The following is a 25,895-nucleotide window of genomic DNA, read 5'->3' as shown; positions in this document are numbered from 1 at the left end:
GTCTCATTTTCCACTCCCTTTCAGAATCTCTAAGAACTCGAATGTGGAATAAATTTTAAAATATTTTACAAAATATACAGCACAGTTTATTTTATGATATCAGGGACTCATCCTCTGAATTAAACAAGCTCTCCAGATTTGTCTTTCATATATATATTCCATATACATACATATATTTATATGTGTATGTATATATACGTATATACTATATATAGACATATAGTTTCTTGGAGGCCTCAGAAACATTAAGGAAACTTAAGTTCTCTACCACAGCCTTATATATCAATTTTGTCCCCAGGTATATGATCATTTATAAGTTGATAGAAATCTTTGAATTATAGACCTAGGAAGGACTTGCCAGAGCATCTTGTACATCCTATGCTTTCAAACAACCTGACTCCTCTCTAAGGCCTCCCAGGATAGAGGCTACTCCCTTTCTCCTATTGAAAGGCCCCCACTGTGTTACAAACCTTAAAGGTGGGTGTTAGTGTTTGTGATTTAAGCCAAAGTCTCCTGCTATGGTTTAATTTCATTTCCTTTGCTCTGCCTCTCACCCAGTGCAGGTCAGCTGGTTGCCATCATCGGCAGGTGAATGCTTCAGATACCTACAGATGGGACGTTTTACCACAATTCCAGAACAACACCCTTATGTTAACACAACGAAGAATTTCTTACTGAAATCACCCATTGGCACTTATCTGTCACTTCCTCTTTCTTTCTTGACGGGGTAGGAGAAAACTATGAGGTGGCTATCTTCACATTTTTATTAAATAAGAGATTCTATCTTAAATTCAGAGAGAAGAAACATGTGTACATGGCCAATTTTTGTTCATTATTTGTTAAACCTGGAAGACTGAACTAGGAGAGAATTTGTCAGTTCATAGTATTCTGTGAGTCTGGGCATGGGGAGCATTTGCATAAATCAGGTTAAAAATAACTTTGAAATCTTGTTGTGTTTTTTGCTTAAATTACATGATTAAGGCAATATTGAGATTAAAATCACTTCTCAGTTAAGGAACAGTTGTCAGCAGCACTTTGAGCGATGGACTTGGGAGTTCCAAGGACTCAAAGCTTGAAAAAGGATGTGATGGAATGCTTATCCGTGGGTCCTGAAACATTTCTTGCCTCTTCTATGTACCTAGAAGTGGACTTCCAAGAGGTAGCCAGTGTTCAAAACAGTTTGATTTCTTCTGGCCAGAGCTGCCAATGGACATGTTATGGACAAAGAACTCTACGGTCTCCTGAAGGAAATAGAAGTGTCTCCTGAATTGATTGGTTCAGTGATTACATTCTATGTAACTTCTCTGCTATTCATTAATTTTTTCAGCTGTGTCCTCTGTGGTACATCCTTCCTTTCTAAACCAGATTACTCTAAAGGCCTGGTTTTACATCACTTGCATTTTTATGCTCTGGCCTTTTCCCATTATCTCCTTTTAAGGAAGTACACACACACACACACACACACACACGGGGGGGGGGGAGAAATAAGCTCACTTATATAAATGTATGGGTTCTCAAATGGTTTCCTGACTCCCAAAGGAAAAAAAAAAATCTAGAAATGTGCCCATAAACTCCCATGGAACTGTATGTTCTGTATATTCTTTCATGGTAGGCAATTTAATGTATAATTTCTGAACAGAGCTTTTATTTCAAGGAACAACTCAGAAAAAAGATGATTGCTTTAGTCTTGCCTTGCCCTGCAAACAGCTGCATGAAGCCTCGCTCCAACAGTGTGGCCGCCGGCTGGGTGGACTTGTGCTCCTTGTGAGTATTATCTTTTCATGTAATGTTTCATTAAACAGCCAAGTCCGCAAGTGTTCTCAAGATATATAACTCAAGAAAAAAAGACATGCTTTGCCAACTAAAGAACTATGATTTATGATAGTAACTGTTACACTCTGAATCTTCTTGGGCTTTGTTTTGAAATATTATTACCACAATGGTTCTGTAGAGTTTAGTAGTGCAACCAGCACCATTTGGCACGTTTATGACAATAGGGTTCTGGTTTTCTTAACTCCACAGTTACATGTTGGCAGCTTTTCAAATTCTTGGCACAGATGTTTAAGGGGATATAAAGAAGAAACATTAAAAAAAAATGGGCAGTTTCGAGTGTCCACATGTAAGAAGCAGCATTATTTTTTTTAACATGCAGATAGCATGGGCATGGAACCATGAACTTAGTAATGGATGCCATGGCAAGCATGAAAACCATTTGCAAAGCGCTTTTAGATTTTTTTCACTGAGGGCACTAATGCTTTCCTAGTATCTCCTATTCACATCTACCAAAGAAGACTCAAATTTATTTGCGCTTGGAGACAGGTTAGTTTCTGGAGTGTCAATGGACAAGCAAATAGAACCCTTCCCATCATATGACCCTTGGAGTCGCATGGCCATACAGCCATAATCTCTGGGTTTCACACCAACAATGCCTAGCTTCTGGTAAGACAGAAGCCTTTTCAAATTTAAATGCACAAGTGGCAAATCTACTTTCTGAGTTAAGATGTGAAGGAAGAAAAATATAGAATGTAGGACAGGAAGACTATGCAGAGGCACAAAAGACCTTATTCCCTGTGGCATGTTCAGTGCTAGTTAGTGAAGCAAAAGTGATGCCATCAATGGGCAAAATGTTCCTCGACTCGCTTTTCCAGGGCTTCCTCTGGGCCTGTGAGAAGGCTGGGTCTACACACACACACACACACACACACACACGGATACAAGGCTAGAAGGTATTTCTGGAATTGATCCAAGTCTTCCTTACCTTCCTACCATCCCATGCCCATCAACAAAGCAAAAAAAAAAAAAAAAATTCTACAAAAACAAACAAATCTTCCCCCACTTAATGGCTAATGCTTGAAAGAAATACTTTTCTTAGAGAACACTTTTATAGCTCATAAATAAAGGAAAATCTTACACTACTGAATTATGAGACAATAGACCAACTTTTCAGATCACTCACAAGTGTACTCCCTGATGGAAGTGGGGAGATTAGGGAATCATTGCTGCAGCGGGAGGGGTGTGGCAGGTGAGAGACAAATTTTGTCATGTTCAAAATTGTTTTGGGGCCACCCCTGTAGTGTGATTAAGATGTCGCCCACTGGCCTCTCACTCAAGACACTAGACAAGCATTGGTAAAGCATGAACATTTGTATTTAATTTACACTTTAACAATTTGCACATAAATAACAATGTAAACCAGTACGTAAACATAAGATAGTTCTAGCAAAGTAAAAAGCCAATAACTTTGGTCAGTTTTAACTTTGAGGAAAAAAAATAAAACCACTGTTGATTGTGGGCTCAATAGTCACATGTAAGAGGCCTGGAAGGAAAAGTTAGACAATGCAGAAAAGCAGGAAGTCTCAAGCCACTGTGCAGGTCTTGGTAAAAATTCCATACATGAGAAAGCACAAAAGGGGAAAAAGAGAACAAATGAGTAGTTGGGAATAGAAAGTATGTGGTGTCAATGTCAGAGTGTGATGCTTTGGTTTACCTACAACTAAGGACTGTATTTTCAAACACTGATACACTGATATATAAAAAAAAATGTCAGTAAGGCTCTTAGGATTCCCTGGATTACCCTAAATTTGTTGTCTCTGGTTGCTGTTAGTTGCCATGAACAAAATGCTAAATATATAAACCAGATTGTATAGTGATACAATAGCTATTTAGGAAGGAAAGAGAGAAAAAGTTATAGTGGTAAAGGGAGTAATAATGGAATTTTTATTTCTGTGACTTAGGTGTGGTCACATAATCATAATGTGGCAAAACAAAAATAAAGCCATTTTAGATTGTCCTTAATAGTAAAAAACAATGTCTCTCTTTCTCCTTTGTTGTTATGTGGTCCCCACCTTTGCACAAAGGTTTTAGGGTCTTTTATAATAGCGAGGGGTGCCCAAGCTCACCAATATGATTGTGAGGTCATTGAGTGTTAAGCAAAGTCTCAGAAAGGGTTTGATTTTTTTTTTTTTTTTTTTTGCCTTTAGGAAAAGTAGGTTCTTTTACATGGTTTGGCTCACAATTTAAGTGGTTATAAATATATTATATATACACATGGTATAGTGGTATAAATAGATTTATAAATATACATCATTCTTTGCTACACCTTGAATGCTGACATGTAATCTTTGGGCTTAGCAGGGTAAAAGATAGAATGGCACCCATTCCATCTTTCTGGAGCACATTTAAGTTTCTCGTCTAGAGTAGCAAACCATTAGGTAAGACATCAATCATTTCCTGCACTACTGGACACACTCGATGAGGTAATTGTTGTTCAACAACTTTGCAATGCCCTTTTATCTTCAATTAAATTAACCACAAAATGTAAAAACACAAATACTGAGGAAAATCTGAGTTTTACAGAAAGAATGCAATTGATGTGTTGGGGATAGGAACGTTCATTACCCGCTTATACCCTAAGACAACGAGAATACCCGTTTTTCGTTTTTTTTTTTTTTTTTTTTGGTTTTAAAATGTGGCCTGAGCCTATTCACCTCAAATCCTTCTTGGTAGAGCACCACGTTTGTGCAATTTTGACATAACAACAACAACAAAACCCAATGACGAAAACAATACTCAGACTCAAGCTCCCAAACTTCACACATACAAAACCATCTGTGCTTTGGGAACATTTAGCAGTGGTTTTAAACATGGCATTTTGTCTTCTTCACATTTTCAGATAATAAGGTGGGATGCAGAAGTCACGTGGCCACTCTGAATGGTCACATGACTTTGAGGGTGGGGCGGCCCTGCTGTTAGGAGAGGGGGACAGGTTGGCAAAGAAAGCCTTGTCACCTTTCTAGTACATCTATAGCTAGGGAAAATAACTGAACTATCTACAGAAACATACAAGATTCCCTTTCTTGTTTTTTTCTACCAAAGGTATTATTGGGTAATTCTGCACACATATCCCCAAATTATAAAATGCTGTTCAAATGATATGATCCTATGAATTACCACATAAACCATCTAACTTTGGCAATATCAAACCTCATTTTCAAACCATTACTATAGAATGAGGTTGACTAAAGTAATGTGTTTGTTTACTCAATCTTAGGTACTGAAACAGATGTGCAGAAATTATCTACAAAGAATGGCCACAAGACAAAAATATAACATTTATACTCAAATTACAAGATTTTTTCCAGTCATTGTAAACTTTTTTAATTATTGCTTTTGAATGATAAATTGTATAATAAATTATGAAGGATTATCATTGAAAAAATAATTATGGCTAGGCAATAGTCTTAGCAATGGGAAGGCTATGCAAACATATTCACACAAATATTTAAAATACACAGGTTCAAATATATAGATGGGGTGTAAATAAGTATATATATATATATATATAATATGTATATATAGTCTTTGCCTCATTTATGCCCTGAGATTTCAGTAACTTTGGAGTTCCTTCTTTAATTCCAGAGAAGTGAGGGGAAACCATTTGCCGTCAGGAGAGCTTTGCAGAACTGGAATTATGTATACACAACTTGCTACAGGCACCCTGACTCTCCAAGTCATAAGTTAAAAAACAAAACAAAACACTTTTCGTTTTCTGAAAATCTTAAGGATCCATTGATTCAACTGTTTCTTGTTTGACCTTGACAGGTCCCAGAGGTAGTGGGTTGCTGTGAGGCAACTTCATGAGGGACGGGTCTGATGACTCATAAAGGTTACACCCTGAGAGGAGTCCATTCCCCATGTTTCTTTGCAAAGACACTTTCAGGCCAGTTTCTTCTTTCTCTTTTCTGACCATGGCCAGAATTTCCTTCTCCACCACAGAGGTCACATCGATGTTGTCCTCCATGTCCTCGAGCCGGTCGGCATTGTCACTGATGTCAAACTTCTCGATTTCTTCGTTGATTCGGGTCAGGTCCTCCAAAGGTAAGCCTGTGGCCGGGGCCACTGGACAGTTCCCCTTCAGGTGGACCTTGAGGCTGCAGAGATGGATGTAGCTCTTGTGGCAATGGGCACACTTGTGGGGCCGCTCCCGGGTGTGTAGGCGCTTGTGGAGTTTCAGGTGCACAAACTGGGTGAACTTGGCAGGGCACACCTTGCACTGGTAAGGTTTCTCGCCAGAGTGGAGTCGCAAGTGCGTCTTGAGGTTGCTGGTGCTGCTAAATCGCTTGTGGCAAACCTACAGTGTGGGGAAGAGGGCAGAGAAGGGAAAGGGGAAGACCAGAAGATTAAGAGTTGCCAACGGAAGGGGCGCGTTTACAAACCAACACCCAGCAACTCAGGAGGGAAGCCTTCCTGTGGTACCTATGGTGTGGCATTAAGCAAACAGGGCGATATGGCCACACTGAGCATGAGGTGGTGTTTATTTCCCCTGCCATTTTCCACCCACTGGAAGCCGGCTGTGTCATCCTCTCAGCTCACAGCAGGTACAGGGCTATCACCCCGTGGCAAGGCAGAAGTTCCGCGTTGGCTTAATCTGCGGGCTCTATGACCTGAGGAGGGCAACTCCTCAGACATTTTCCACAAAGGTCAAAAGTCCTAACCAGAAAATACTGCCCACCTGGCATTCATGTGGCTTTTCTCCCGTGTGTACCAGGTAGTGTTTCTGCAGGTGGGCGAGCTGAGTAAAGCCTTTGTTGCAAGTTTGACATTTGAAAGGCCGTTCTCCACTGTGCACTCTGAGGTGGACCTGGGAAGAAGCCACACATGTTAGCTCTGCTCTTAGATGGCTGGAAGAGTTAATATTTCTGCCTAAGGACTCAGGCATTTATGATGCAAACATCTTAGGAACAGCATCAAAACAAAGTCTTAAACGGAATGAATAAAGCCCCATGTTTTTGTGTTTGTTTTTGTTTGAGCTGAAGGAACAAAAGTCACAGGCTAGCAGGGACTTTAAAATGATCTCCTAGCCCAAACCCCATGCCTGTAGCATTCAGAGGAAACTCAGGGGAGGTGAAGTAACTTGTCCGAAACCACTCAGCCAGAAGTGGCGAAAGCAGAATGAAACCCATATTCAGGATTCCCAGCCTGTCTCACATCACTGAAAATAAAATTTACAACCTGTGGAAAGCAAGCTAAATACGAAAGCGGTGTGTGCACCTGCAGGTACAGATACCAGCAGACCATCCGACTGTATTTTGAGGCCTACCTTCAGATTTGAGAGCTGGCCAAAAGTCTTGGAGCAAACGTTGCATTCATACTTAATCTTGCCATTCTGCTTCTTCAGGGGGTAGGGAAGTGTCTTGTAGCCAGTCATGTTTCTTTTGTTCTTCATAAGATTCATGGCTTCGTCACTGCTGGGGGCCGCCATTGCTGCTGAGGTAGCTTTGGGCTGCACCACGTGTTCTGCCGTGGCAGCTGTCCCTGCAGTCGGAGACCCGCTGGTGGGACTACATGCCTTGTCCTTCATGCTGGCAGCGGCCCCGGTGAGGGAGAAGGCACTGTGGGGCGCTGGGACCAGCACTTCTCTGGGATGGTCAGGCTGAAGCAACCTCCGGGCTCCTTCTGAGGGCAGCGAGCTGGGGAGAGTGGCAGGGTTGAGCATGGGGTGAGGCAGGCTGCCCCCACCGAGGAGATTACTATAGACGGGGTACAACCTGGGGAAAAGGCCAAAGTTGTTGATGCCATTGATACTGCCCACAGTGCTCAGGCTGTTACAATTCATGCCATAGGGGGGTAAGAGGAACTTGGGGTAGTGAGGATTGTAGGAGGGGATGAAGGCCGGTGAGAGGTGGTGGGGAGGCGCGTATCCAGGGTAAGCACCCAGACCTTCAGTGCCATAGGCGTAAGGGTAAGAGTCCCGATGTTCTTGAGAGCCAGGAGCCAGAGGTGACACGGACACAGTGTTCCCCGGGCTGCTGTGGGGGCTGGAGCTTTTGAGGCTTTGGTCGGGGCTGCTTCTTGCTGAGGGGCTGGGTGTTGTAGAGGACGGAATCGGGGAGTGAGTGATGTATGTCGGCCTCTCCATCCCATAGGCCAAGGAAGCTTTCAAAAAGTCTTCTGCTCGCGGGGCCCGGATTGGGTACACGACCCGAGGGTAGAAAGGCATTTCGGGGCTCCCATTCTTTCTGAAGCCGTCCGTGTCCTTTTCTGAAGTGCAGGGCGAAGTGTTCGAATGGTAGAAGTCCTTTCCCTTGAAGGGGCTGGAGTCCCGTTTTAGGATTTCTTTCACGCTGTACTCTCTCTTGGGGACATTCTTCGGGCAAAGGTCATTTTTCTCAGCGCTCTGCTGCTTTGGATGGCTCTGGGTTTGTGCTGAGATAAAGAAGAAAGGATGATTACTCAGAGGGGTACAGAGAACTGAAGTGAAATTGCCAAAGTTGTCCTCTCCTTGAGAAAACCTGAGCACCAGCTGGCCGCAAGTGAAAGACACCTGGTTTCTCAACACCCTCTTGTGCCGGAGGGCTCGGGGCCACTCACTCAAAACACGGCTCCATTTCCTTCTCAGCAAAACGGGGTCACTGGCAGCATCAATCAAATGAATAGCACCGTTTGGATTATGTTCTTTCCACTAGCAAAAAAGTCTTATGATGGAAAAGTGCTGTTCAAGCTAGAACAGGAGAGCCTGCCTCCATTAAAACGGGGTGGAAAAATACTGGGGTCAGGGGTGTCATAGGTTAATAAGTGTTATTCTGAGGAAATCAGCACACCCTGTGAACTAGATGTGAAAGAGTAAGACTCATTTCAAGTAATAAGCAGTCATCAATTTTCGCCTCGATTCTCCTTTAATACAAATTTGATAAAAACCCTGTTCAAACTGCCTTTGCCAAATAAGAGATTAGAAATACAGATGCCACCCCTTCCCCTCAAATTGCTGACAACACAAAAATTTCACCGAGGCTTTATCTGTTCTAACCACGCTCCCAGCAATGCTGTCCCCTGGAATCACAAGGCGTGACATAGTCATCTCTGCCAAACCACAACAGGCACGTCCCAAGCCAGTTCAATTACTTAGAACACCAAAGAAAGCAGGCAGCTAAGATGAAAGCATTTATTCCAAAAGACGGCATATGATTACTTGGTAAATATACTATTTAGGAATAGCAGCAACGAAAAGGGCATTTCCAGGCCGTTGCCAGCCCTGCCCCTCCTAACACACAGAATAAACGATGCCTTCAGGAAAACACCAGCCAGAGCAGGGAAGACCAAAAATTCCCTGCTCGGCCTTGTTTGGAAATCAAAAGTAAAACATATGCTGCTTAGCTGGAGCTTGGGTTATTGGGGGGCAATCACTCCACTGTGAACACCTGCCCTAGGAGCAGGAGCGAGTTGAAGGCATCAGCTGACAGTGTGTGTTAGATACCGCGAGAAGCAAGAGAGCTCTTGGCCTTAGCATAATAAGAGAACAAGATCTGGGGGGATCAGGCTAAAGCCTCTGTAAAAGTATCACTCATCTCAAAAAAAAAAAAAAAAAAAAAAAAAAAAAAAAAAAAAAAAAGAAAGGTCCCTGTTTGGTTTACTGAGACAAAACTCCAGGCTTGGTATCTGATAGGTCTAGAAATGAACTCAATGGAAGCCCAGATTCCAAACTCTTCAAATCTATTCTCTAGGCTGACAGGCTTCAGGGATCTGATTCCAGTTTGAGAGCCCCTCAGAGAATGTTATCTGCTGCATGCTGTTATCAGTTACTCCCGGGTGAGCCAGCAGCCCCAGAATAAACACAGCCAAGACACTATCAGGGAAGATGCTGATGGGGGGAGTGATGGAAAGCTTGTTGAGGGAGAGGGATTTCTGAAGCCACTAAACCAAAATAAATATCCCCTTATCAGGCCAATATCAGTCTTTCAGTGAGGCCCAGCAGGCAGGAAGTTCAAATTGTCACTTTTGTTTTTTAAAGCTGAAATGGTAAAGGAAGAGAGACAACTAAGTTGGAAAACTGATAGGCAAGGCATCTATCTCACAGCCGCAGGAAGGAATTTTACGGAGGTGAAAAAGAATGATTTGGAGGTATCTGTATAGGCCCACATTAAAAAAAAAAAAAAGATCTCACCTTAATATAATGAAAATACAAGACACTTCATCATCATAACTTTCTGCCGTTTTTATATAGCAAACTACATCTAACTCTCTTAATTTTTCTAGTGGCTTCGATATTCCTTTAATTCTAAAATCCAACAAATTAAAGCCATAAGCACAAAGTTTAAGTCCATCCACAGCACTGTCTCTCCTATTTAGTCAGGTGTTCTTACTAAGCACCTCACTAATTCAATTATTGAACTGAGACAAAGCCAATGATTGAGCCAACAAACAAAAAAGTCAGAATTCATCATTTTCTACGCAAAATACTTAGCACAGTGCCCAGCATGTCATAAATCCAAAATAAATGTTTGCTATTTCTTATGCCTTCGTAAAAACAAATTTATATCTTATTCCAAAACAATATGCAGAGGAAAGCACGAGCCCTTCTTAAGATGTGCTAAGGTGGAAATCATGGCATCCATATGAAGGTATACTTCAGAAAACCATCCTTTAGCAGCTGAGTAATCGGTGGGACTGGTGTCATTTCTGACTCTCCCACTCAGCAGCAGCTTGAGTTAACATGAAAAAGAAAATCAAGATCTGTTTTTGTTCTTAAATCTTAAATGGCTGTAGGCGGTCAGAGTCATTTCAAGAGTGAACTGCTTCTGAAGGCTCTGAATGGCTTAATTATGCCGACTCACATTTTCGATCTATAATAAGAACCCCCAAGACTACAAGAAAGAACCTAGAAGTTCTGCAGTAGGCAAAACAAAGTCTGTTTTCAACTGAAACTGAGAAAGCAGATTAACATTTAGAAGTCTATAATTTGGTCAACTGTTTTCTAGATGGGTTAGTTAGATAGATAGAAAAAAATACCGAAAAACTTGGGAGGGGTAGGAGTTAAACTTAATAGCTCCGATCCCCCCCTCGCCTTTTTTTTTTTTTTTAAATCCCAATTTGTGATTTCTGGCTAGTTATTTTTCTTTACCTTTGCTTCAAATCTCTTCTTAAAACTCTACTGGTTGAACCATCACTACCATTCAAAGCTCTCACGGAGATGCTGGCACAGACCCTCATTGTGCTTGAAGCATGGAAAGCCAACACAACTCACTTGTAGACACAATCTACCTATTAGGCCTGATGAAATAGTGGAAATTTTCCTGATCAGAGTCTCGATCATCAGTTACCACACCTAAGACAACTGGTTTCACAATTGGGAGTGGGAGTCTTGGCTTAATGTGACTGGTTATTGTTAACTCTCCTTCTTTACTATGAATACTGGACAATGAAAGGGTACTTGAAAATTTTCGTTAAATTACCATTTAGAAAAAAATTCTGCCTAAGCTAAAAGGGGTATTTGAAGGAAGAAAGGTGTCATTTCACAGGATGTAGGAAAGTTGCTTCCGAACACAAAGGATAAGCCCTTGAATCTCAAAATACTGCACGAAGCCTTTCATATGGGGAATAAAAAAAAAAAAAAAAAAAAAAATCGAGGTCATTAAAACCTTTCTTTGATTGGCAGAGAGTGAGGGACGTATGCAAAAATGCTTTCTTGTGGTTGGTGCAAAGTCACCGGGGTGGGTCACCTGAAATGGAGTTACTGTTTAAAAAACATCAGTCTTTCTCTGAATTCATGAATGATTAAGCTCAAAGAATGTAAGGAGACCCTCGAGAGGAAGTGACTTGCTATGCTGAGAAAGTTAGGAGGAAGCAGTACATGTCTCCATGAGATGCTCTGCTAGAATATGTTGTCTTTAACACTAGGCCCTGAGCACTAGGTCTGGCGTATACAGGTGGTGAAATAACTGAATGGCTCCTGGGACATGACAGAAGACTCTTGAGAGCACTGAAGAGAGAAGAGGGAAAAGAACAGAGCTACCTATGGCCAGGACCTGATTATACCTATCATGCCCATGCCGAAAGCCAGTTTATTTCCGAACATTCTAAGACTTTTTCCTGAAGCTCAGGGGTACACTTGTGTGTGTGTGTGTGTGTGTGTGTGTACCACGAACACAAATTTAAAAGGTGATTCTACGAGGAGGAGGCGTCCTCAAGCTTTTATAGCCCCTGCTTTTCAGAAAACTACAAATATAGTCTTGAGATCATAGAGAAATCAAGTAAATGAGGCACTGTGGAATGAACACCAAATAGCTATAGTGTTGGATTATACCTGACTAGGGTAAGTAATTGATTCGTTAATTGGTCCTAAAGTTGAAGTCAAAATGCTAGTCTATGTTAATATTAACATTCATTCCAAATGTCTTAAAGGTGAAAGTGTGAACTAAATCACTTTAGCCTTCAGATAAAGCAAATAGGATAGCATATCAACGATTGATGAATCTGGATAAAGAGTGGCTGGGAATTCCTTGAATTAGTCTTGCAACTTCCTCTTAAGCTCGAAATGATATTGAAACAAAAAATTACAAAAATGTCAGCATTTAAATGCTGAAACTTTTAAACTGAAAAGTTTTAAAATTTAATTAAAAAATTTAAATTTAATCTTAAAAAATGCTTTAAAACTTAGTGTAACTAAGAATGCAGCTATAGTTACAACAGGTTGGAATTTTATGGTAATTCTTAAATCATTCATAGAGATCACTTGAGAATGTCTAAGAGAGGTCATGATAGCATCTTTAACCAAATAAAAAAGTAAAAGCTTATAAACCTAAGGAACTGAGAACTTGTTAAGATAAAGTATAGGTGGGTACTGCAATACTGATCAGGTTATCAGATAATTAGGTTTTTACCATAAGGAAGGAAGCTAAGATATAAAATCTTGTTATTCATTTAGAATAGTATGTGAAAAATTATAGCTTTGAGTTTTTCTGCAATCAATCTTTTATGTTCCACATCAGACCATAACTTGATAACCAAATATGCATCTCTATAATATGCCAATACAAATTTTAAGCCCTGGCAAATTACCACAAACAAGGGGCTATATCTTCAATGCTCGGCGTGTCAGGACCAATATCTAATACTCCTACCTGCTCTCTTTTAGACAGGTTAAAGTGGAACGTGTATTTCTTCCTGTAACTTTTTGACACTCAGAGTAGCTCTTAATGCTTTTTAAATGATCGAGTTTTATAATAGGAAATAGGAACTAAAAAAATATTTTCTCTCTTCTTAGTCCCTGGTTTAAACCACCTACTTGGCCCAACAGATGAAGCCATATAATTAAGCAACATGTTATTAGCTCATAGGGGCAGGACTGACATGAATGACTGGTATTTAAATTTTTTTTTGTTCTGTAATCCACTTACTGAGATTCATCATTGTCAGCTCTCCAGGATAAGGGTAGTGAAGCCTTTCTGCAAAGTCCCGACAATACCACACAAGAAGCTCCTGGTTGGCAGGGATGGGCTTAATGGTGTAGAAGTAGATGTTCATCCCGTTCTGACACGCAGCCAGGTTTTGCTCCCGGGCAGAGTGTGCAGGATTCACATAGCGCATCCAGTTGCTTTTCTCCTCATTAAAGCCATCGATGAAGTGGTGAAGTTCCCCTCTGGAATAGATCTGTCCAAAAGAGAAGGCAGACATGTTAAAGAGTCAGCCCTAAAGCCAGGCGAAGCTTCCCCTGCACCTGCTAAGAATAAACACAGCAAGTACTCTGTGTGATTTCTGGTCTCCTATCGCTTAGTTAGAAAAAGAATCTAATCGCTGTAGCCAAGGTAGTCTTGAATCAGCAGAAATAAGGGCGGAAACAGGTAAGACGCACTTTGTCAGTTACCTTTTCCATTTCGGTTTTATCATCTTTTCACATGTGGGGGGAAAATAACAGATGAACGAAACACAAAATTTCATTTAAGGAGCTGCCAACAGACAGATCAAACCACCATGGAGTCCTACTTTTGCTACAACAGCGAATGGCAGATGGGCGATACTACTAACTTGAGTTCCGATTATGCTGGCTTTTAATGCTTTGAGTCACTGGGTAGAAGACCAAGCCGAGTGAATACGTCAAACTGAGTCTCTCAACTTTTTCTATGGCCTCTGTACTTGCCATTTCCTACACCCCCGCCCAAGGCTTAAACTATGCAAACATCCTCCACCCCCAAGCCTCTGAGTCCAGAAGTAACACTTGTTCATATGAATACTTGGAACCTTGCCTTTTTGTGGAAACACTGGGTGGGGCAAAGGTGAACTTCACCTGCCATAACAAAGAGAACACCGGGACAGAAGCCAGAATTTGACAGTCTACTGAAGAATCACTTTTCCTCTTGATAAACATGTATGGCCTTGTCAAAGGAGGGAAGAGGGAACCCTCGTCTCTGTGAGGAGGTTGGTCCAAACACCGACTGACAGCCATAGGCATGTGTTTTTGGAAAAAGAACAGGAAGACACTATGTCGTTCTTTAAAGGCAACACATAATGAAGAATTCAAAGTTTGCCCCATAGTAATAACTACTGGTTAACAGATGCGCTCAGGCCACTCAGTGAAAAGGCAGAGGTCAAAACAAGACGCATCAAAATACCTGTTCTTACTGAAATTACTTCATAAGCAAACTCCTTACCCTTCCACAGAAAGTTTCTCTCTCTCCCTCTTTTTAAGATGTACCACCCTTTTCTTCAGACTTACATATTTCCTTATATGTATATAATCAATACCTGGTCATCTGCAACTTGTAGTCTCCAAGTAGTGAGGGCATGGTTCATAGCAGAAATTGCTCTAACCGGACAGCAGGTTATTGCTTTGCTCTTAGTCACATACTGACTGCGTTAGTCTATAAATCGGTTCTGTATTTCGCTCAAACTTTATCAGAGACAAAAAGGAACTCTGTCCCTTTAACGCGGGCAGTAAACACCAGAATCACTTTCTTTTAAGAGTAACTTCCTGTAAATTGTGAAGGGGGAAATACATGTGGCTTCATCAAAGCAGCTTGTGAGAGCTTTTGCGGTGTGTTTTGCTAAGAGAAAATGGAACAAGGCTGGGTGAATTCTGCTATCAAGAGGGGTTTTCAAGTTTGTTTACTCTGATGTGCAAACTTCCAGGAACATGGGGTTCCATCGCTCTTGCACTCTTCGCTGGGCGGAAACTGCTTTCTAAAGCTACGGGTGTGTTGATTCCAGTCAGCCTTCCACAGACTACGATTTACTGTATCCTCATTTAAAAACAGAAATATTGATGCCATGAAGTCACATACACACACACACACACCCACAAGAAAATAAAATAATGCATACGTCAAATGAACACTGCTCCCTATCACCTCACTACGTTTCCATATATTATCAAGAAGATTAAAAACGTGCTGACTCATAGTACAGTTACAAGAAATGTCACTGGTTTCTCAACTTGAACATCCCTTCTCTTCTTTGACTGTGTAATTTGCATGAAACTTTTTCTTTCCTTACAACAGATGTTCATATTCCTGCCAGCAAAACCAGGATGCTTTTAACAACATATGAAAAGTTATCTCCTACAATATCCTTTGCATGTGAAAAAAATGATTCAAATAAATCCTCCTCAAAAAAGCATTTCAGTTTCTTAAAGAACCAGGGAACTGGGGCAGAGATAAGAGGTTCTTAGGTATTTCTTGCCATTTGTCAAAATGACCATGAATAAATGAAACTTATGCTAGATTGTCTTAATTTAGACCTGTGACTCCAAGAATTATATACCTCTAGGGCTCACTTCTGACAAGACTTTATTGGCAATAAAAGCAAAAATGCGCTCACTTACAATTTGCCCATTACAAATCATGTATTTTAAGCATGAGTAGTTACTAAATAAAAATTGAGCATGCACAATTCTTAGTGCTCTCTTTTGCTTAGAAATAGTATAATAAATCTAAAAACATGAAACTTTCTGGATTTAAAAAAAGTCTTAGGAAACAGCTTCTGAGTGGTCCTCAAATATGTCTTTTATCAAGATACTTGTCCAAAGATATAAGTGTTCCAGGTGAATACTGGCCAAAGTAAGTATAATCCAATTTTTGTTTGTTACCATTCAGCTATTTCTGAAAAGGATTCAAATAATGGCTCTGCAACAGTCATGTAATTTTTATGCAAGTATGTATGAAAAATTACTTATAAATTTTGTAAGTGTACTTTTATTTTCTAATCAAGGTAAACTAAATATCCCAGAGAAATCTATGGGAAAATGGAAAGCAGTCTGATATTGTTCTCTGTTCACTCCTAGTTCAGGGTCTTCTACTCAAGAATTCCATCAAATTAGTTCAACTTTGTGGTCCTTTCTAACCTGATATTCCAAAGAAAACTGCACTGGCCAGACTTTTTGACTGGGTTGTTATAGAAGAGTTTATCATCTTGCATGATTGTAACCATTTTCCTGATGCTATGGATGTAATCTACATACAGTCAAATCCTATAGTTTTATGGTGCAGACTAGTCCAGACCATCTCCATTCCCGTAAGTGCCAACTTCCATCCATCCTTCCTTAATGACATTTATTTTCAAGACAAATCATATCTGATTATTCTCCCATTCAATTAACATTAACTCAGCAAGAAATCAAGAAGAGGTGAAATCTAAGGCTTGGTGACTCATTACTACTTCCTTGCAAAGAAATGCAAATGAACCTACCCTTGAGGCAAGTAACAAACTGTTTTCTTTCATCACAAAGCTCCATGAATTGCAAAAATTAAGATTCACATATAGTCCATATCTCCATCCCAAACCACTTATAGGCTGTTTCTCCAGGGCCAAACATCGAGCTAGTTTCATCACACTTGCTTAGAATTCTGCATCCATGGGAACCCTGAATACTTGTGGCAAGGCCCGTACAGGTTGAAAAAGGAAGTGACCCAGTAATTCTAGCTCCATTTTTTTCCTTAATATTTAATGAATCTGGAAGAATTTTTCCTACTTACCCGCCAAAAATATTTCCTGTTAGCGTTCTTGGGAACTGTATCATTGGTGTAGATTTCACCTATTAGAGGTCCAAACCGTGTTCCCTTTGGTATGTATTCTTTACTCATCACTCCAATAACCTAAAGAAAGTAAAACATATGAAATGATTACTTGGACTATAAAATATTAACCAATCTTTTTATTTCAATGAATTGATTTATCAAGTGGTCATTGCAACCAGCGATGAGGACATTATGGTATGGAGAGCAGACATTAGTGGCACCTACATAATTAACAATGAGTTTCACCTTTGGGCAAGACCGTTTTTGAAACTCCTAGGTCATAAACAAATATTCAACAAAGCATTAAAATAACCTGGAGGATTATTCTCCAGTGACTGAGGGTCCTTTGTTTTAAATACTTTTTATGCTAGAACAGAGAGGGTAATCATTCTGTTTTAGAATGAGAATCAGATACTGCAGAATTAGACAGTCCAGGTTAGACCATTTTGGTCTGCTCCTAGTTTCTTATTTCTCCTTCTCCCTCAAACCATAAACAGTGTACTTGAGAAGAATAAAATAGTTTTAACCTCAGAAACCAAAATAATGCTTTTTGGTTGTTCCACAAAGACCTAAGGAACCAGAAACCAAGCATTCTATTTTTTTTTTTCATCCCAGATGAGGTTTTTTTTTTTTTTTTTTTTTTTTTTTAATAGCTTGCAAGTTCTCTTTATAAGAAGAAAGATCTTTTAACTAACTGTAACTTCTGTTCTTCTCTAGAATCTTCTACTCCACAGTGGTCAAAAGTCCTCTTTTGAAATGGAATTTATACTGAGGAGAGTTGTGGGTTCTGAGATCTGAGGAAATGACCTTCTCAGACTGGATGTATCATACATTCTGACTTTGTAGGGCTTTGCTAAAGAAACATGTTAACTATGCCAGTTCCTCCTTGATCGTAAATTTCTTTGGGAGGGGGGCGGCGAAAAAAAACTCACCAACCACAAATCAGGAAGCAATTCATCATTATTCAAAAACTCCTCTGCAAGTAGTCCTTTATACAACGTTTTGCACTTACAGTTTTGTTTTGATTTTCACTCACTCACTTTTCCATTTTTATTTTCTTTTCATCCAAAAGAGCCAAGAAATTACTTACTAAACACTACACTGAAATGGACCAAGAGGAGAGGCAAAAAATAATATTTGTTTCCAGTTTTTATTATCCCTAGTAGCTCCTGTGTAATTGTATACCTGAAATGGTAGGCTAGAATTTATGAATCAATAAATGTTCACAGTGGAATCTAAGATTTTGGTTATGATATTCACTGACACCTCATTAAATAGCACTGAGAATTTAAACCTCTGTTTAAATAGATATAGAATAAGCACACCTATAAGGAAGGAACAACCGGTCTTTCCCATGTACATTTCTTTATCAGCCAATGAGTTTTTAAAAAACGATTTAGTATTCACTATACAAGCCAATGAAGCATACCTAGACTGGAAAGACAGAAAAAAAAAGATATTTTCCTACACCTAACATAAGTTGAAACAAGGTTGGTGAGCTAGTGTTATTTTTGGTCCTTTATGAATTTCTGGCAGAGAGCTGAAAAAAGCAGATGTTCATTTCATCCTTCTGCCTTCATTTACATCTATGTGCTCTTTCAATAATAGTTTGTCGTTATTGGTATTTGTTGGCAGTACAACTACTGAGGACAGGAGCACCTCAGGACAGTCTTGAGATAAAAATATATACTAAAGCTTAAGTAGACTTACTTATTCAGAGACTCATTGTTTATGATACATTATTGAACCGAATGAATTTAAAAAATTCACGGAATTGACTTCTATGACACGCCAATCCTTTGGCATTCATGTTTGAGTGATTATTCCATAATATTAAAATGACAAACAGGAAAAACAAATAATGTCATTTGTTGGTGAGCCAATAATTAGCAGTTGATATTTTCAACATATCCACTTTAAAGCAGTAATTTTAAGAAAGGTACTCAACTGGTTCGTCGACTTTGTTTTAAATTATAGCCTCTTGCAGACAAGTGTCTTAGGAGTCAGAGCTTGAGTACCAACAAGGCGCATTACATTGAGGTCAAGGTTTTTTGTTTTGTTTTTCCCAAATTGCCGTTCCTAACCAATGGGCCTCTCACTTTTCAGCTACCAATTTTACATTAGGAAAACAGAACATCCTCTTATGGCCAAAGAGAAGTCTACTGGAATCCTGTTCCTACAAAGGAATCTGCAGGAGACATAAGCCACTCAACACCTATTTGAGCACTATGGGCAAGTCACTGGGGAAGCTATAAGGCAGTACCAGAAATATCTCTTGCTGTCTAAAACCTTACAAATGCAATTCAACAGGCAAGACAGAACAACGAAAAAGAAGAGGGTCTGTAGTGGAAGAGAGATCTATGAAAATCCTCAAGCCCCAAACAATTAAAAGAGCCTCAATATTAGATTTTCTTTACAAGTGGGGCAGAACTTTAATATCTTAAGTTCCTATTACACATGGAACTGTAGGATACATACAAACTCACACATATGGAGAGAGACACAAATTCATAGAATTTTGAGGTTGGAAGAAATTGTGTAGCTTGCATGCCATCTATATCTATTCCCAATCCAGCACTCTAATACATGATAAACACCTTCATCTCGAATCCATGTCTGAGACATCTTATTCAGAGAGGACATAAGAGCTGCAATTGTTAAATTACAGTGCTCGGCCAGGTAACTATGGTGAGGAATAGGAACCAGGGTTGTTTTTAATGGGAAGTAGAAGATCAAGTCATAGTTCTCCCTCTGGCCCTGGAAAGATCCAGATGTAAATCTTAGCCAACAACATTCTGTCCTTGGAGCAAGCAAAAGATACAGAAAGACTTGGTGTGAGCCTTGGATCTTGCAGTTCTAAAAAGACTAATTAAAAATGTATTCACCTAGTTTAGGAAGGAAACTTCATTGGAACTGACCAGGGTCCTAAAGAATTTCTGCTGGGAACAGGCTGCTGTGTGCCTTCCATAAACCCATCAGAGACAGGACACTGGCCTCAATGCTCCCTTGCCCTGCAGAAGCTCTTCAATGCCTTGTGTTATGTGCAGAGCTGACCCTTCCACCGTGTGAGCAGATCTGTCTCTGTCAGTAGCCTCAGTTACAGAACACACCCTGATGTCCGTGGCTTCCAGACAATAGTGGGTTTTAAGGAGAAACATCATTTAGGTTTAAATGTGGTATAAGCATCCTCACCCCGGATTACATTAAGATCATTTTAATTACTAGCCATCTCTCCCTCTCCTCAAATCCCCTCCTAAAAATGCCTCATTTGATTAAAATTCTATTTTGTGTATTATTATTATTATTATTATTATTATTATTAATGCTTACAGCACCTGGTCTTCCTAGGTGGTCTCTCATCCAAATACTAACCAGGCCCAACCCTGCTTAGCAGCCTAGATCAGACATCGGGCTTGTTCAGGGTGTCATGGCTGTAGACCATGGACCGTGGCTCCACTGGGGCACGAATCCAGGACCTTCTGCGTGTAAAGCAGACATGCTAACCACTACATTATGGAACTATGTCCTAAAATTCTATTTTGAATATATGGATATCTCATTGAGATATCTAGAACTCTTTTGTAGACCAAGACTTTAGTCTATAATGCATACCATTTCTTTCAAAAGGGTGGCGTGAATGGACATGCTTTTGAAAGGTTTCATCCTTAATTACTTTTATATTATAGGAAATGTAGTAATGCCTCAGTACATTGTCTCCCAAATAAAAGGCAGTATGAAGAAAAGGGAACCACATGTTATGGTGAGATGCTTTTTACAAATGACTAGAGTTAATAATGGACTTCGATCAAAATGGACACTGAGCTAGTTCCCATTATTGGTCTGATGTTTATCACCACACAACTTTGGGAGGTCAGACAAAGAGCCACAGAGCTGCTAGAATGCAATCAACCCCAGTACAGGATACTGCTTCTAAAATATAAATGTTTAAATTGACCTTTCTGTATTCAAGTATTCATAGAAAATTATTTCAGGAGGACGAGGGGAAAATCCCCTTAAAAGAATAACTCATCAGTTACAAAAGTTTTAAAGGTTTTGAATAGTACATCTATATTTGGTTTGAGTTCTGGAAATAGGAAGTAAGAACTGCCTCATTAAAGGTGCAGAATGATTCTAAACCAAATCTAAAAATGAGGGTCAGGATTAGAAATATGGTTTGTATGTTTTGTTTTTAAACCAAAAGAAAGAAAAAAGGTGCTGACACATAGCACAAATTCATAATGAAAAATGGTCTTGTTAAAAAAAAAATCCCCAAGTATGTCAGCACAACAGTACATAATGTAACATCTTCTACTACTTAAATGAAAACATTTAAAGAACAGCAAGTTAAATCAGTCAAATCAGTCAGATAAAAACTGCGTGTAGAAGAGCTTTTTTCCTATTTCCACGGCTTATAGGACTGAAAGGACTAACTGAGTAATGGTAATGTAAACATTTCATCAATCCTAAAGGTCTCTGTTCTGAGCTGGTTTGCAGCAATCATAGCCACAATGGCTCAACTCCAGAGTCCTCTTTCACCACGTGAAGGGAGCTGTCCTTTCCCAAAGTTCAAAAGGAAAAAAGGGAGAAACAGAAAAACAGGTACAAATTCCAGAGTCAGCTTAAGACAATATTGTATTTACGTTGGTTTTCTGATTGCTTTTATGATTCGGGACTAAAGACATACTCTTCTAGTCAAGTGTTTCAGTTAAATAAAATACAGGAAAATAGAATAAGAGAACTCTGTTCTCTTATTAGGTTAGTTTTGAAGGACCCTCTTTAAGAATACAGGTACTGCATTTTATTTTATTTTTTTGCATGCTTAACATACTAAAATAGGGAGCTATACGTTCAGAGGAAAAACAAAGTAAACAAGCTTAATAAAGGATCAGTCTGAAATGTGTTCAGATGATAAATAAAACCACAGTGACACCAAGAGGGGCCAGTGTAGCATAATCAAGAGGCACTGGCTGGGGATGTCAGAACTTTGCTCTAAGTCTCAGTGCTGGCTCTACCTACACACCTTGGGTAAGTGACTATCTTTCTGAACCCTGGACTATGTGATCGAAGGGCATTACCTGATTTAACTATGATTTTAAATAGAATGATGGAAATTGAAAAACTTAAGCTAAGAGCCGAATTGAGGATAAGCACATTGTAGAATTAAAAAGCAAAGATGACCCACAGAATGGAGATTTATTTCAATCCCAATGGGTTGGACAGGGCAATATGGCACAAATAAATCCTGGGAACATACCACTGTTCGGTCGAATGTGATATAGGAAAAAACACACTACACCTTTTAAAGCCACAGCCAAATCTTAAATACTGAAACAAATCCTACATTGATTCCAGGGGCCACATATTAAGAGACTTTCTAGTGAGAAGAATGTTACTTTAGAAAGAGGTATAATTAAGGCCGACCTCTGGGGTTAAATTTTTAGTAACGTTCATGTACAACTACAATTTAAATTTTGCTTTTTATACAATCCGCCTTCACTCTCCCAGCAGGGGGGAAAAAAAAAAAGGTTACTCTTTAATGAAACTCAAAGCAGAGTTTCTCTATTTAATTTTAGACAGCTGTGTCTCCCCTCACCAAAAACACTGAACTCAGACACAAACAGGAAAGAGACAAAGTATTTCCCAAACAGGCTCCTCGGCTCCTTCAAATGCTGTTCCTTAGGGAAGGAAGAAAATGATTTGCCATGGCTATAACGAATAGTCCCGGTATCGACTTATGGATTTCTATAGCAAATGATCCTCTTCTCACTACTCTCTGAAGGCAGTAACAGAACTGACAATGACCTGCGGCCCCGGTGGTGGTACAAAGTCAGCTGAGGGCTGGATTCCTTCAACTCAGCCCAGCAGCAGTGAGAGCAACTGCAGTAGCCGAGTGCTGGAAATAAGAGGTGGTTCTGCAAGTTACTTCACAGCTAAACATCACGCCTCACTATAATTGTTATATAAAAGGGTAAACACAAATCCTTTGCTCATTCCAAGTTGGGGTTTTCGGCCCCTTTGAAGCAACAAAGAGTGTACCCACTTCAGAGGCCAGTAAGGAATCGGCCTGCCAGCCCAGCAAAGTAGCTGCCACAGATAAACAGAGGTGTCTGAAGTCATCCGGACAGAGGACACTTTTACATGAACCTCTTCTCGGTTTACGCCATCACTTCACTTCATAAACACCTCAGGGTTTTGAGAATAATTTTAGAAACCCAGCCAATAAATCTGGCTTGTTAAAAAGAAGAAAGCCATCTAATGACCAAAAAGAGACCAAAAAAAAAAAAAAAAAACCTATAACAAATGTTTTTTCTAAGGAAAAGTTTTCTCCCTCAAAAGCTATTGTACACCTGGGGGACCCAGGGCCAATGAGTACAAAGTGTGCAGCGGCTTTCTCCCAGCTTGCGGACAGTTTTGCCCACCCCATGCTACAATTCGGCTTTTCCAAGACATGTCATCTTGCCAAAAGATTTGACTGTTTACTAATTAGTATGGAACAGTGGAGGCTGAAGGAAGTGAGACAGGACTAACTTAGGCAAAGAGAAAGCAAAGGAAGACATGAAGTAAGTGATCAATTATTTACTGGTACTTACAGATTCTCACAGAGATAGGAGGCCTCAAGGGCAAGTAGGGAGATTTGGCCTCAGATGCCAATCTTCTTCGGCAATAAACCAGAGGCTTACCTCTTTGCTGTTTGTGGCATATTTGAAAAGCAGATTCCTGGGTAAGGATGCCTCTGCCTGAATCGAAGTCCCTCCGTCGGCTCCAGAATCCCAGGGGTGGTCATTCACAATGTATGTACACTTCTCTTCAAACTCAGCCTCTGTCCACAGAGTCAGATCCGCGTCCTCCATGTCCATTTTCATGGTCCCCTCAGTTCCCTCTGCCAACCCTTGAAACCTCACAGCGCTGGAGCTACACTTGGGGGCAGCCTGGAAGAGAAGGGGAAGGCCTTTAATCCCCATTGTCCTGTGGCTCTCTCCACCGAGAGGCTATGACTAATACAATAGTCTGAAGACTTTAAATGCAGATGAGGAGTGCTTGGTACAGTTGAACAAGAGCCAAAAAGCCGCGTAAAGAAGACTGCCTTGAAGAAGCAGAATTTCAGAATGCTACTCTAAGTTTAAAAATAGAAGGAAAAAAAGAGTGTGGCAACCTCGGGTTGGGGGAAGAACCCCCTCGGAACAATCCCTGGCTTTACCTCTCACAGCAGAAAAATGTTGTGGGCACTCAGTCCTGTGTCCCAGAACGCCTGGGGTCATGGCTGCCAGACCCTCAGCGCTGTGGAAAAGCTGCCTCAGAAAAGTGTCACAAACAAGGAGAGGAAGAGGAAGGAGCTCTGTCTGCGCCTGTGAATGAAGCTAAAAATGGAAAGCGCGTGTGGTGTAGGAGCGGAACCCAGCCTGCCTTTTCCAAATGGGGAAGACTGAAGTTTCCCACCAGCTCCCAAGGCAAAACAACTTTCAAAACAACTTGGCCCCCCCACCCCCCTCACCCGCTGCATGCTGTCTTTCATCCTCTCAAGACTGGAAAGGATCGCATCCTGCCAGCATCACCGAGGTAGAGCTTTTCGGAAATTGTTTGGACCACGGGCAAAGAGGAAGAAAACTGGGTGAAGGGGGAAAACACCCCACAGTGACTTTCGACTTGCGGGCATCTCACGCCAATTTGAAAAAGCAAAAACAAAACATAAAACTGTTCAATAGAATTCCCAGGAAAGAATTCCTTCAGGAGCCGTCAGCCACAAATAGCACTTTCCATTTAAATCTGAAAGTGTACAAATTCCCAGAAGTCACTGTTGTGCTACAGTTTACTGTAACTAAAGTTGTAACAAATAGAGAGGACTCAGAGGACACGTTCTGCTTCCACTTGTAAATGGATAAGGACGTTTCCGCAAGTCTCCCCTCACCGGGAGGAAAAGTGCTTTCCGAAGAGAAATAAAAGGTAATCAACTTCTGCAGAACGTGATAAAAAGGAACATGGGTATCATTTCCACGTAAGAGCATGTCCTCCTTTGAATGTAAACATAGTACTGTGGAAGTCCTTCAAGGTAGTTTCTATATTCTTCTATCTCTGCCAAATATGATGCTCTTCAAAAAAAAGTCAGATGCGAAGTTATCTTTCCCTCGGTTACAGTTTAAACAACCTTGCTTATTTTAGTTGCAACATGTACACTCACGATGCCAAAGAAATGTTAAAATAAAACAAAAAATTTAAAGTTAAGCCAACCCAGAATAGTTACTTTGACGGGGGGTGGGCGGTTGCCGCTACTGAAATTTCAATGAACTGACAATTATGCCTAGAACTGAAAGGGTTAATGATTCATAAGGGAAAAGTCTTACAAATGTTTGACAGTTCTAAGTGCCTTAAAGCAGAAGCATTTCTGGTTTCTACTGCGAATACGTTACAAAAAAAAAAAAGTTTTCAGATCAATTTCAGATTTAAAAACAAGATCAAGTTCCTTACCAAGGTCGTACCCACACGTTTTTCCAAGCAAATATCCAACATTGGAGATAAGTGTCGCTCATCTCTACACAGCCCACATTTCCTCCGCGTCCCCTCGCGGGCTGGGACTGACGCGCACCTCGGCGGTTCCCTCCTTATCTAAGGCAGCCCCGGCGCCCGCGTCCCGGCCCTCGGCGGCGGACAGGTGCTGCGCGCTGCTCTGCCTCGCCGCAGCACTGGAGGACGGAGTCTCACCGCAGCACTTTCAGTCTGTGTTAACCAACGCCGCGTCTCCTATCCCCTCCCTGAAGGAGATTTCCCATTCGTCCGACTCACTCAACACCAGCTTGAAGTGGGAGGCGTGGCCACACCTGGACTCGGCGGAGCCGCGCGGAGCCCAGCCCAGTGCTTTCCCCCCGATCGCGAGCCTGCGACAGCTTCCTCTCTTCGCATGTGAATTTCAACATTTACTTGGAATCTTCCTACTCCTTTTTGAAGGCACTTAACCTCAACGTTTGCTCGGGCTGTATTGTATTCTAAATACTCCAGATCGCCCTCCTTCCTGCTGTGGCTTTGTAAGGGGGCTCACGTTCCTTACTTTAAGAGAAACCTAAAAATTAGCTTAAAATGTTGTAGTACCTCGGTTCAAATCCACCGCTACAGATTTTA

At 40.6% G+C, this 25,895-nt stretch overlaps 1 protein-coding gene across 6 annotated transcripts; it reads right to left on the bottom strand.

Moving 5' to 3' along the window:
- Nucleotides 1-3,129: 3,129 nt before the first annotated feature.
- PRDM1 (PR/SET domain 1) lies at nt 3,130-25,454 on the bottom strand. Of its 6 annotated transcripts, none has more exons than XM_016155748.2 (7): nt 25,248-25,454; nt 23,465-23,713; nt 16,743-16,862; nt 13,173-13,425; nt 7,100-8,205; nt 6,512-6,640; nt 3,130-6,130 (listed from the first exon to the last, which is right to left on the bottom strand). In XM_016155748.2, the coding sequence occupies exons 1-7, from the start codon at nt 25,287-25,289 to the stop codon at nt 5,558-5,560; spliced, it is 2,472 nt and encodes an 823-aa protein (XP_016011234.2). In that variant the 5' UTR covers nt 25,290-25,454; the 3' UTR covers nt 3,130-5,557. The 6 variants fall into 6 exon arrangements, with proteins under 6 accessions (XP_016011234.2, XP_016011235.2, XP_016011236.2 ...); XM_016155749.2 differs by lacking the exon at nt 25,248-25,454 and adding an exon at nt 23,983-25,240; XM_016155750.2 differs by lacking the exon at nt 6,512-6,640 and having other exon boundaries at nt 25,248-25,450.
- Nucleotides 25,455-25,895: the final 441 nt, after the last annotated feature.

This window comes from Rousettus aegyptiacus, unplaced genomic scaffold (genome assembly GCF_014176215.1).
Source record: "Rousettus aegyptiacus isolate mRouAeg1 unplaced genomic scaffold, mRouAeg1.p scaffold_m13_p_1, whole genome shotgun sequence".
NCBI classification, from domain to species: domain Eukaryota; kingdom Metazoa; phylum Chordata; class Mammalia; order Chiroptera; family Pteropodidae; genus Rousettus; species Rousettus aegyptiacus.
The sequence above is the reverse complement of the archived record's forward strand: the minus strand, read 5'-3'. Positions and strand labels throughout refer to the sequence as shown.

Bases quoted from the DNA above. Each gene is read 5' to 3' on its own strand.
- PRDM1 (XM_016155748.2), bottom strand. From the start codon at position 25,289: ATGTTGGATATTTGCTTGGAAAAACGTGTGGGTACGACCTTG. The intron at 8,206-13,172 runs GTAAGTGGATTA...TCTTTATCTCAG, and splicing joins GCTGACAATGATGAATCTCA to CACAAACCCAGAGCCATCCA. The intron at 6,131-6,511 runs GTGGGCAGTATT...CCCACACTGTAG, and splicing joins AAAAGCCACATGAATGCCAG to GTTTGCCACAAGCGATTTAG.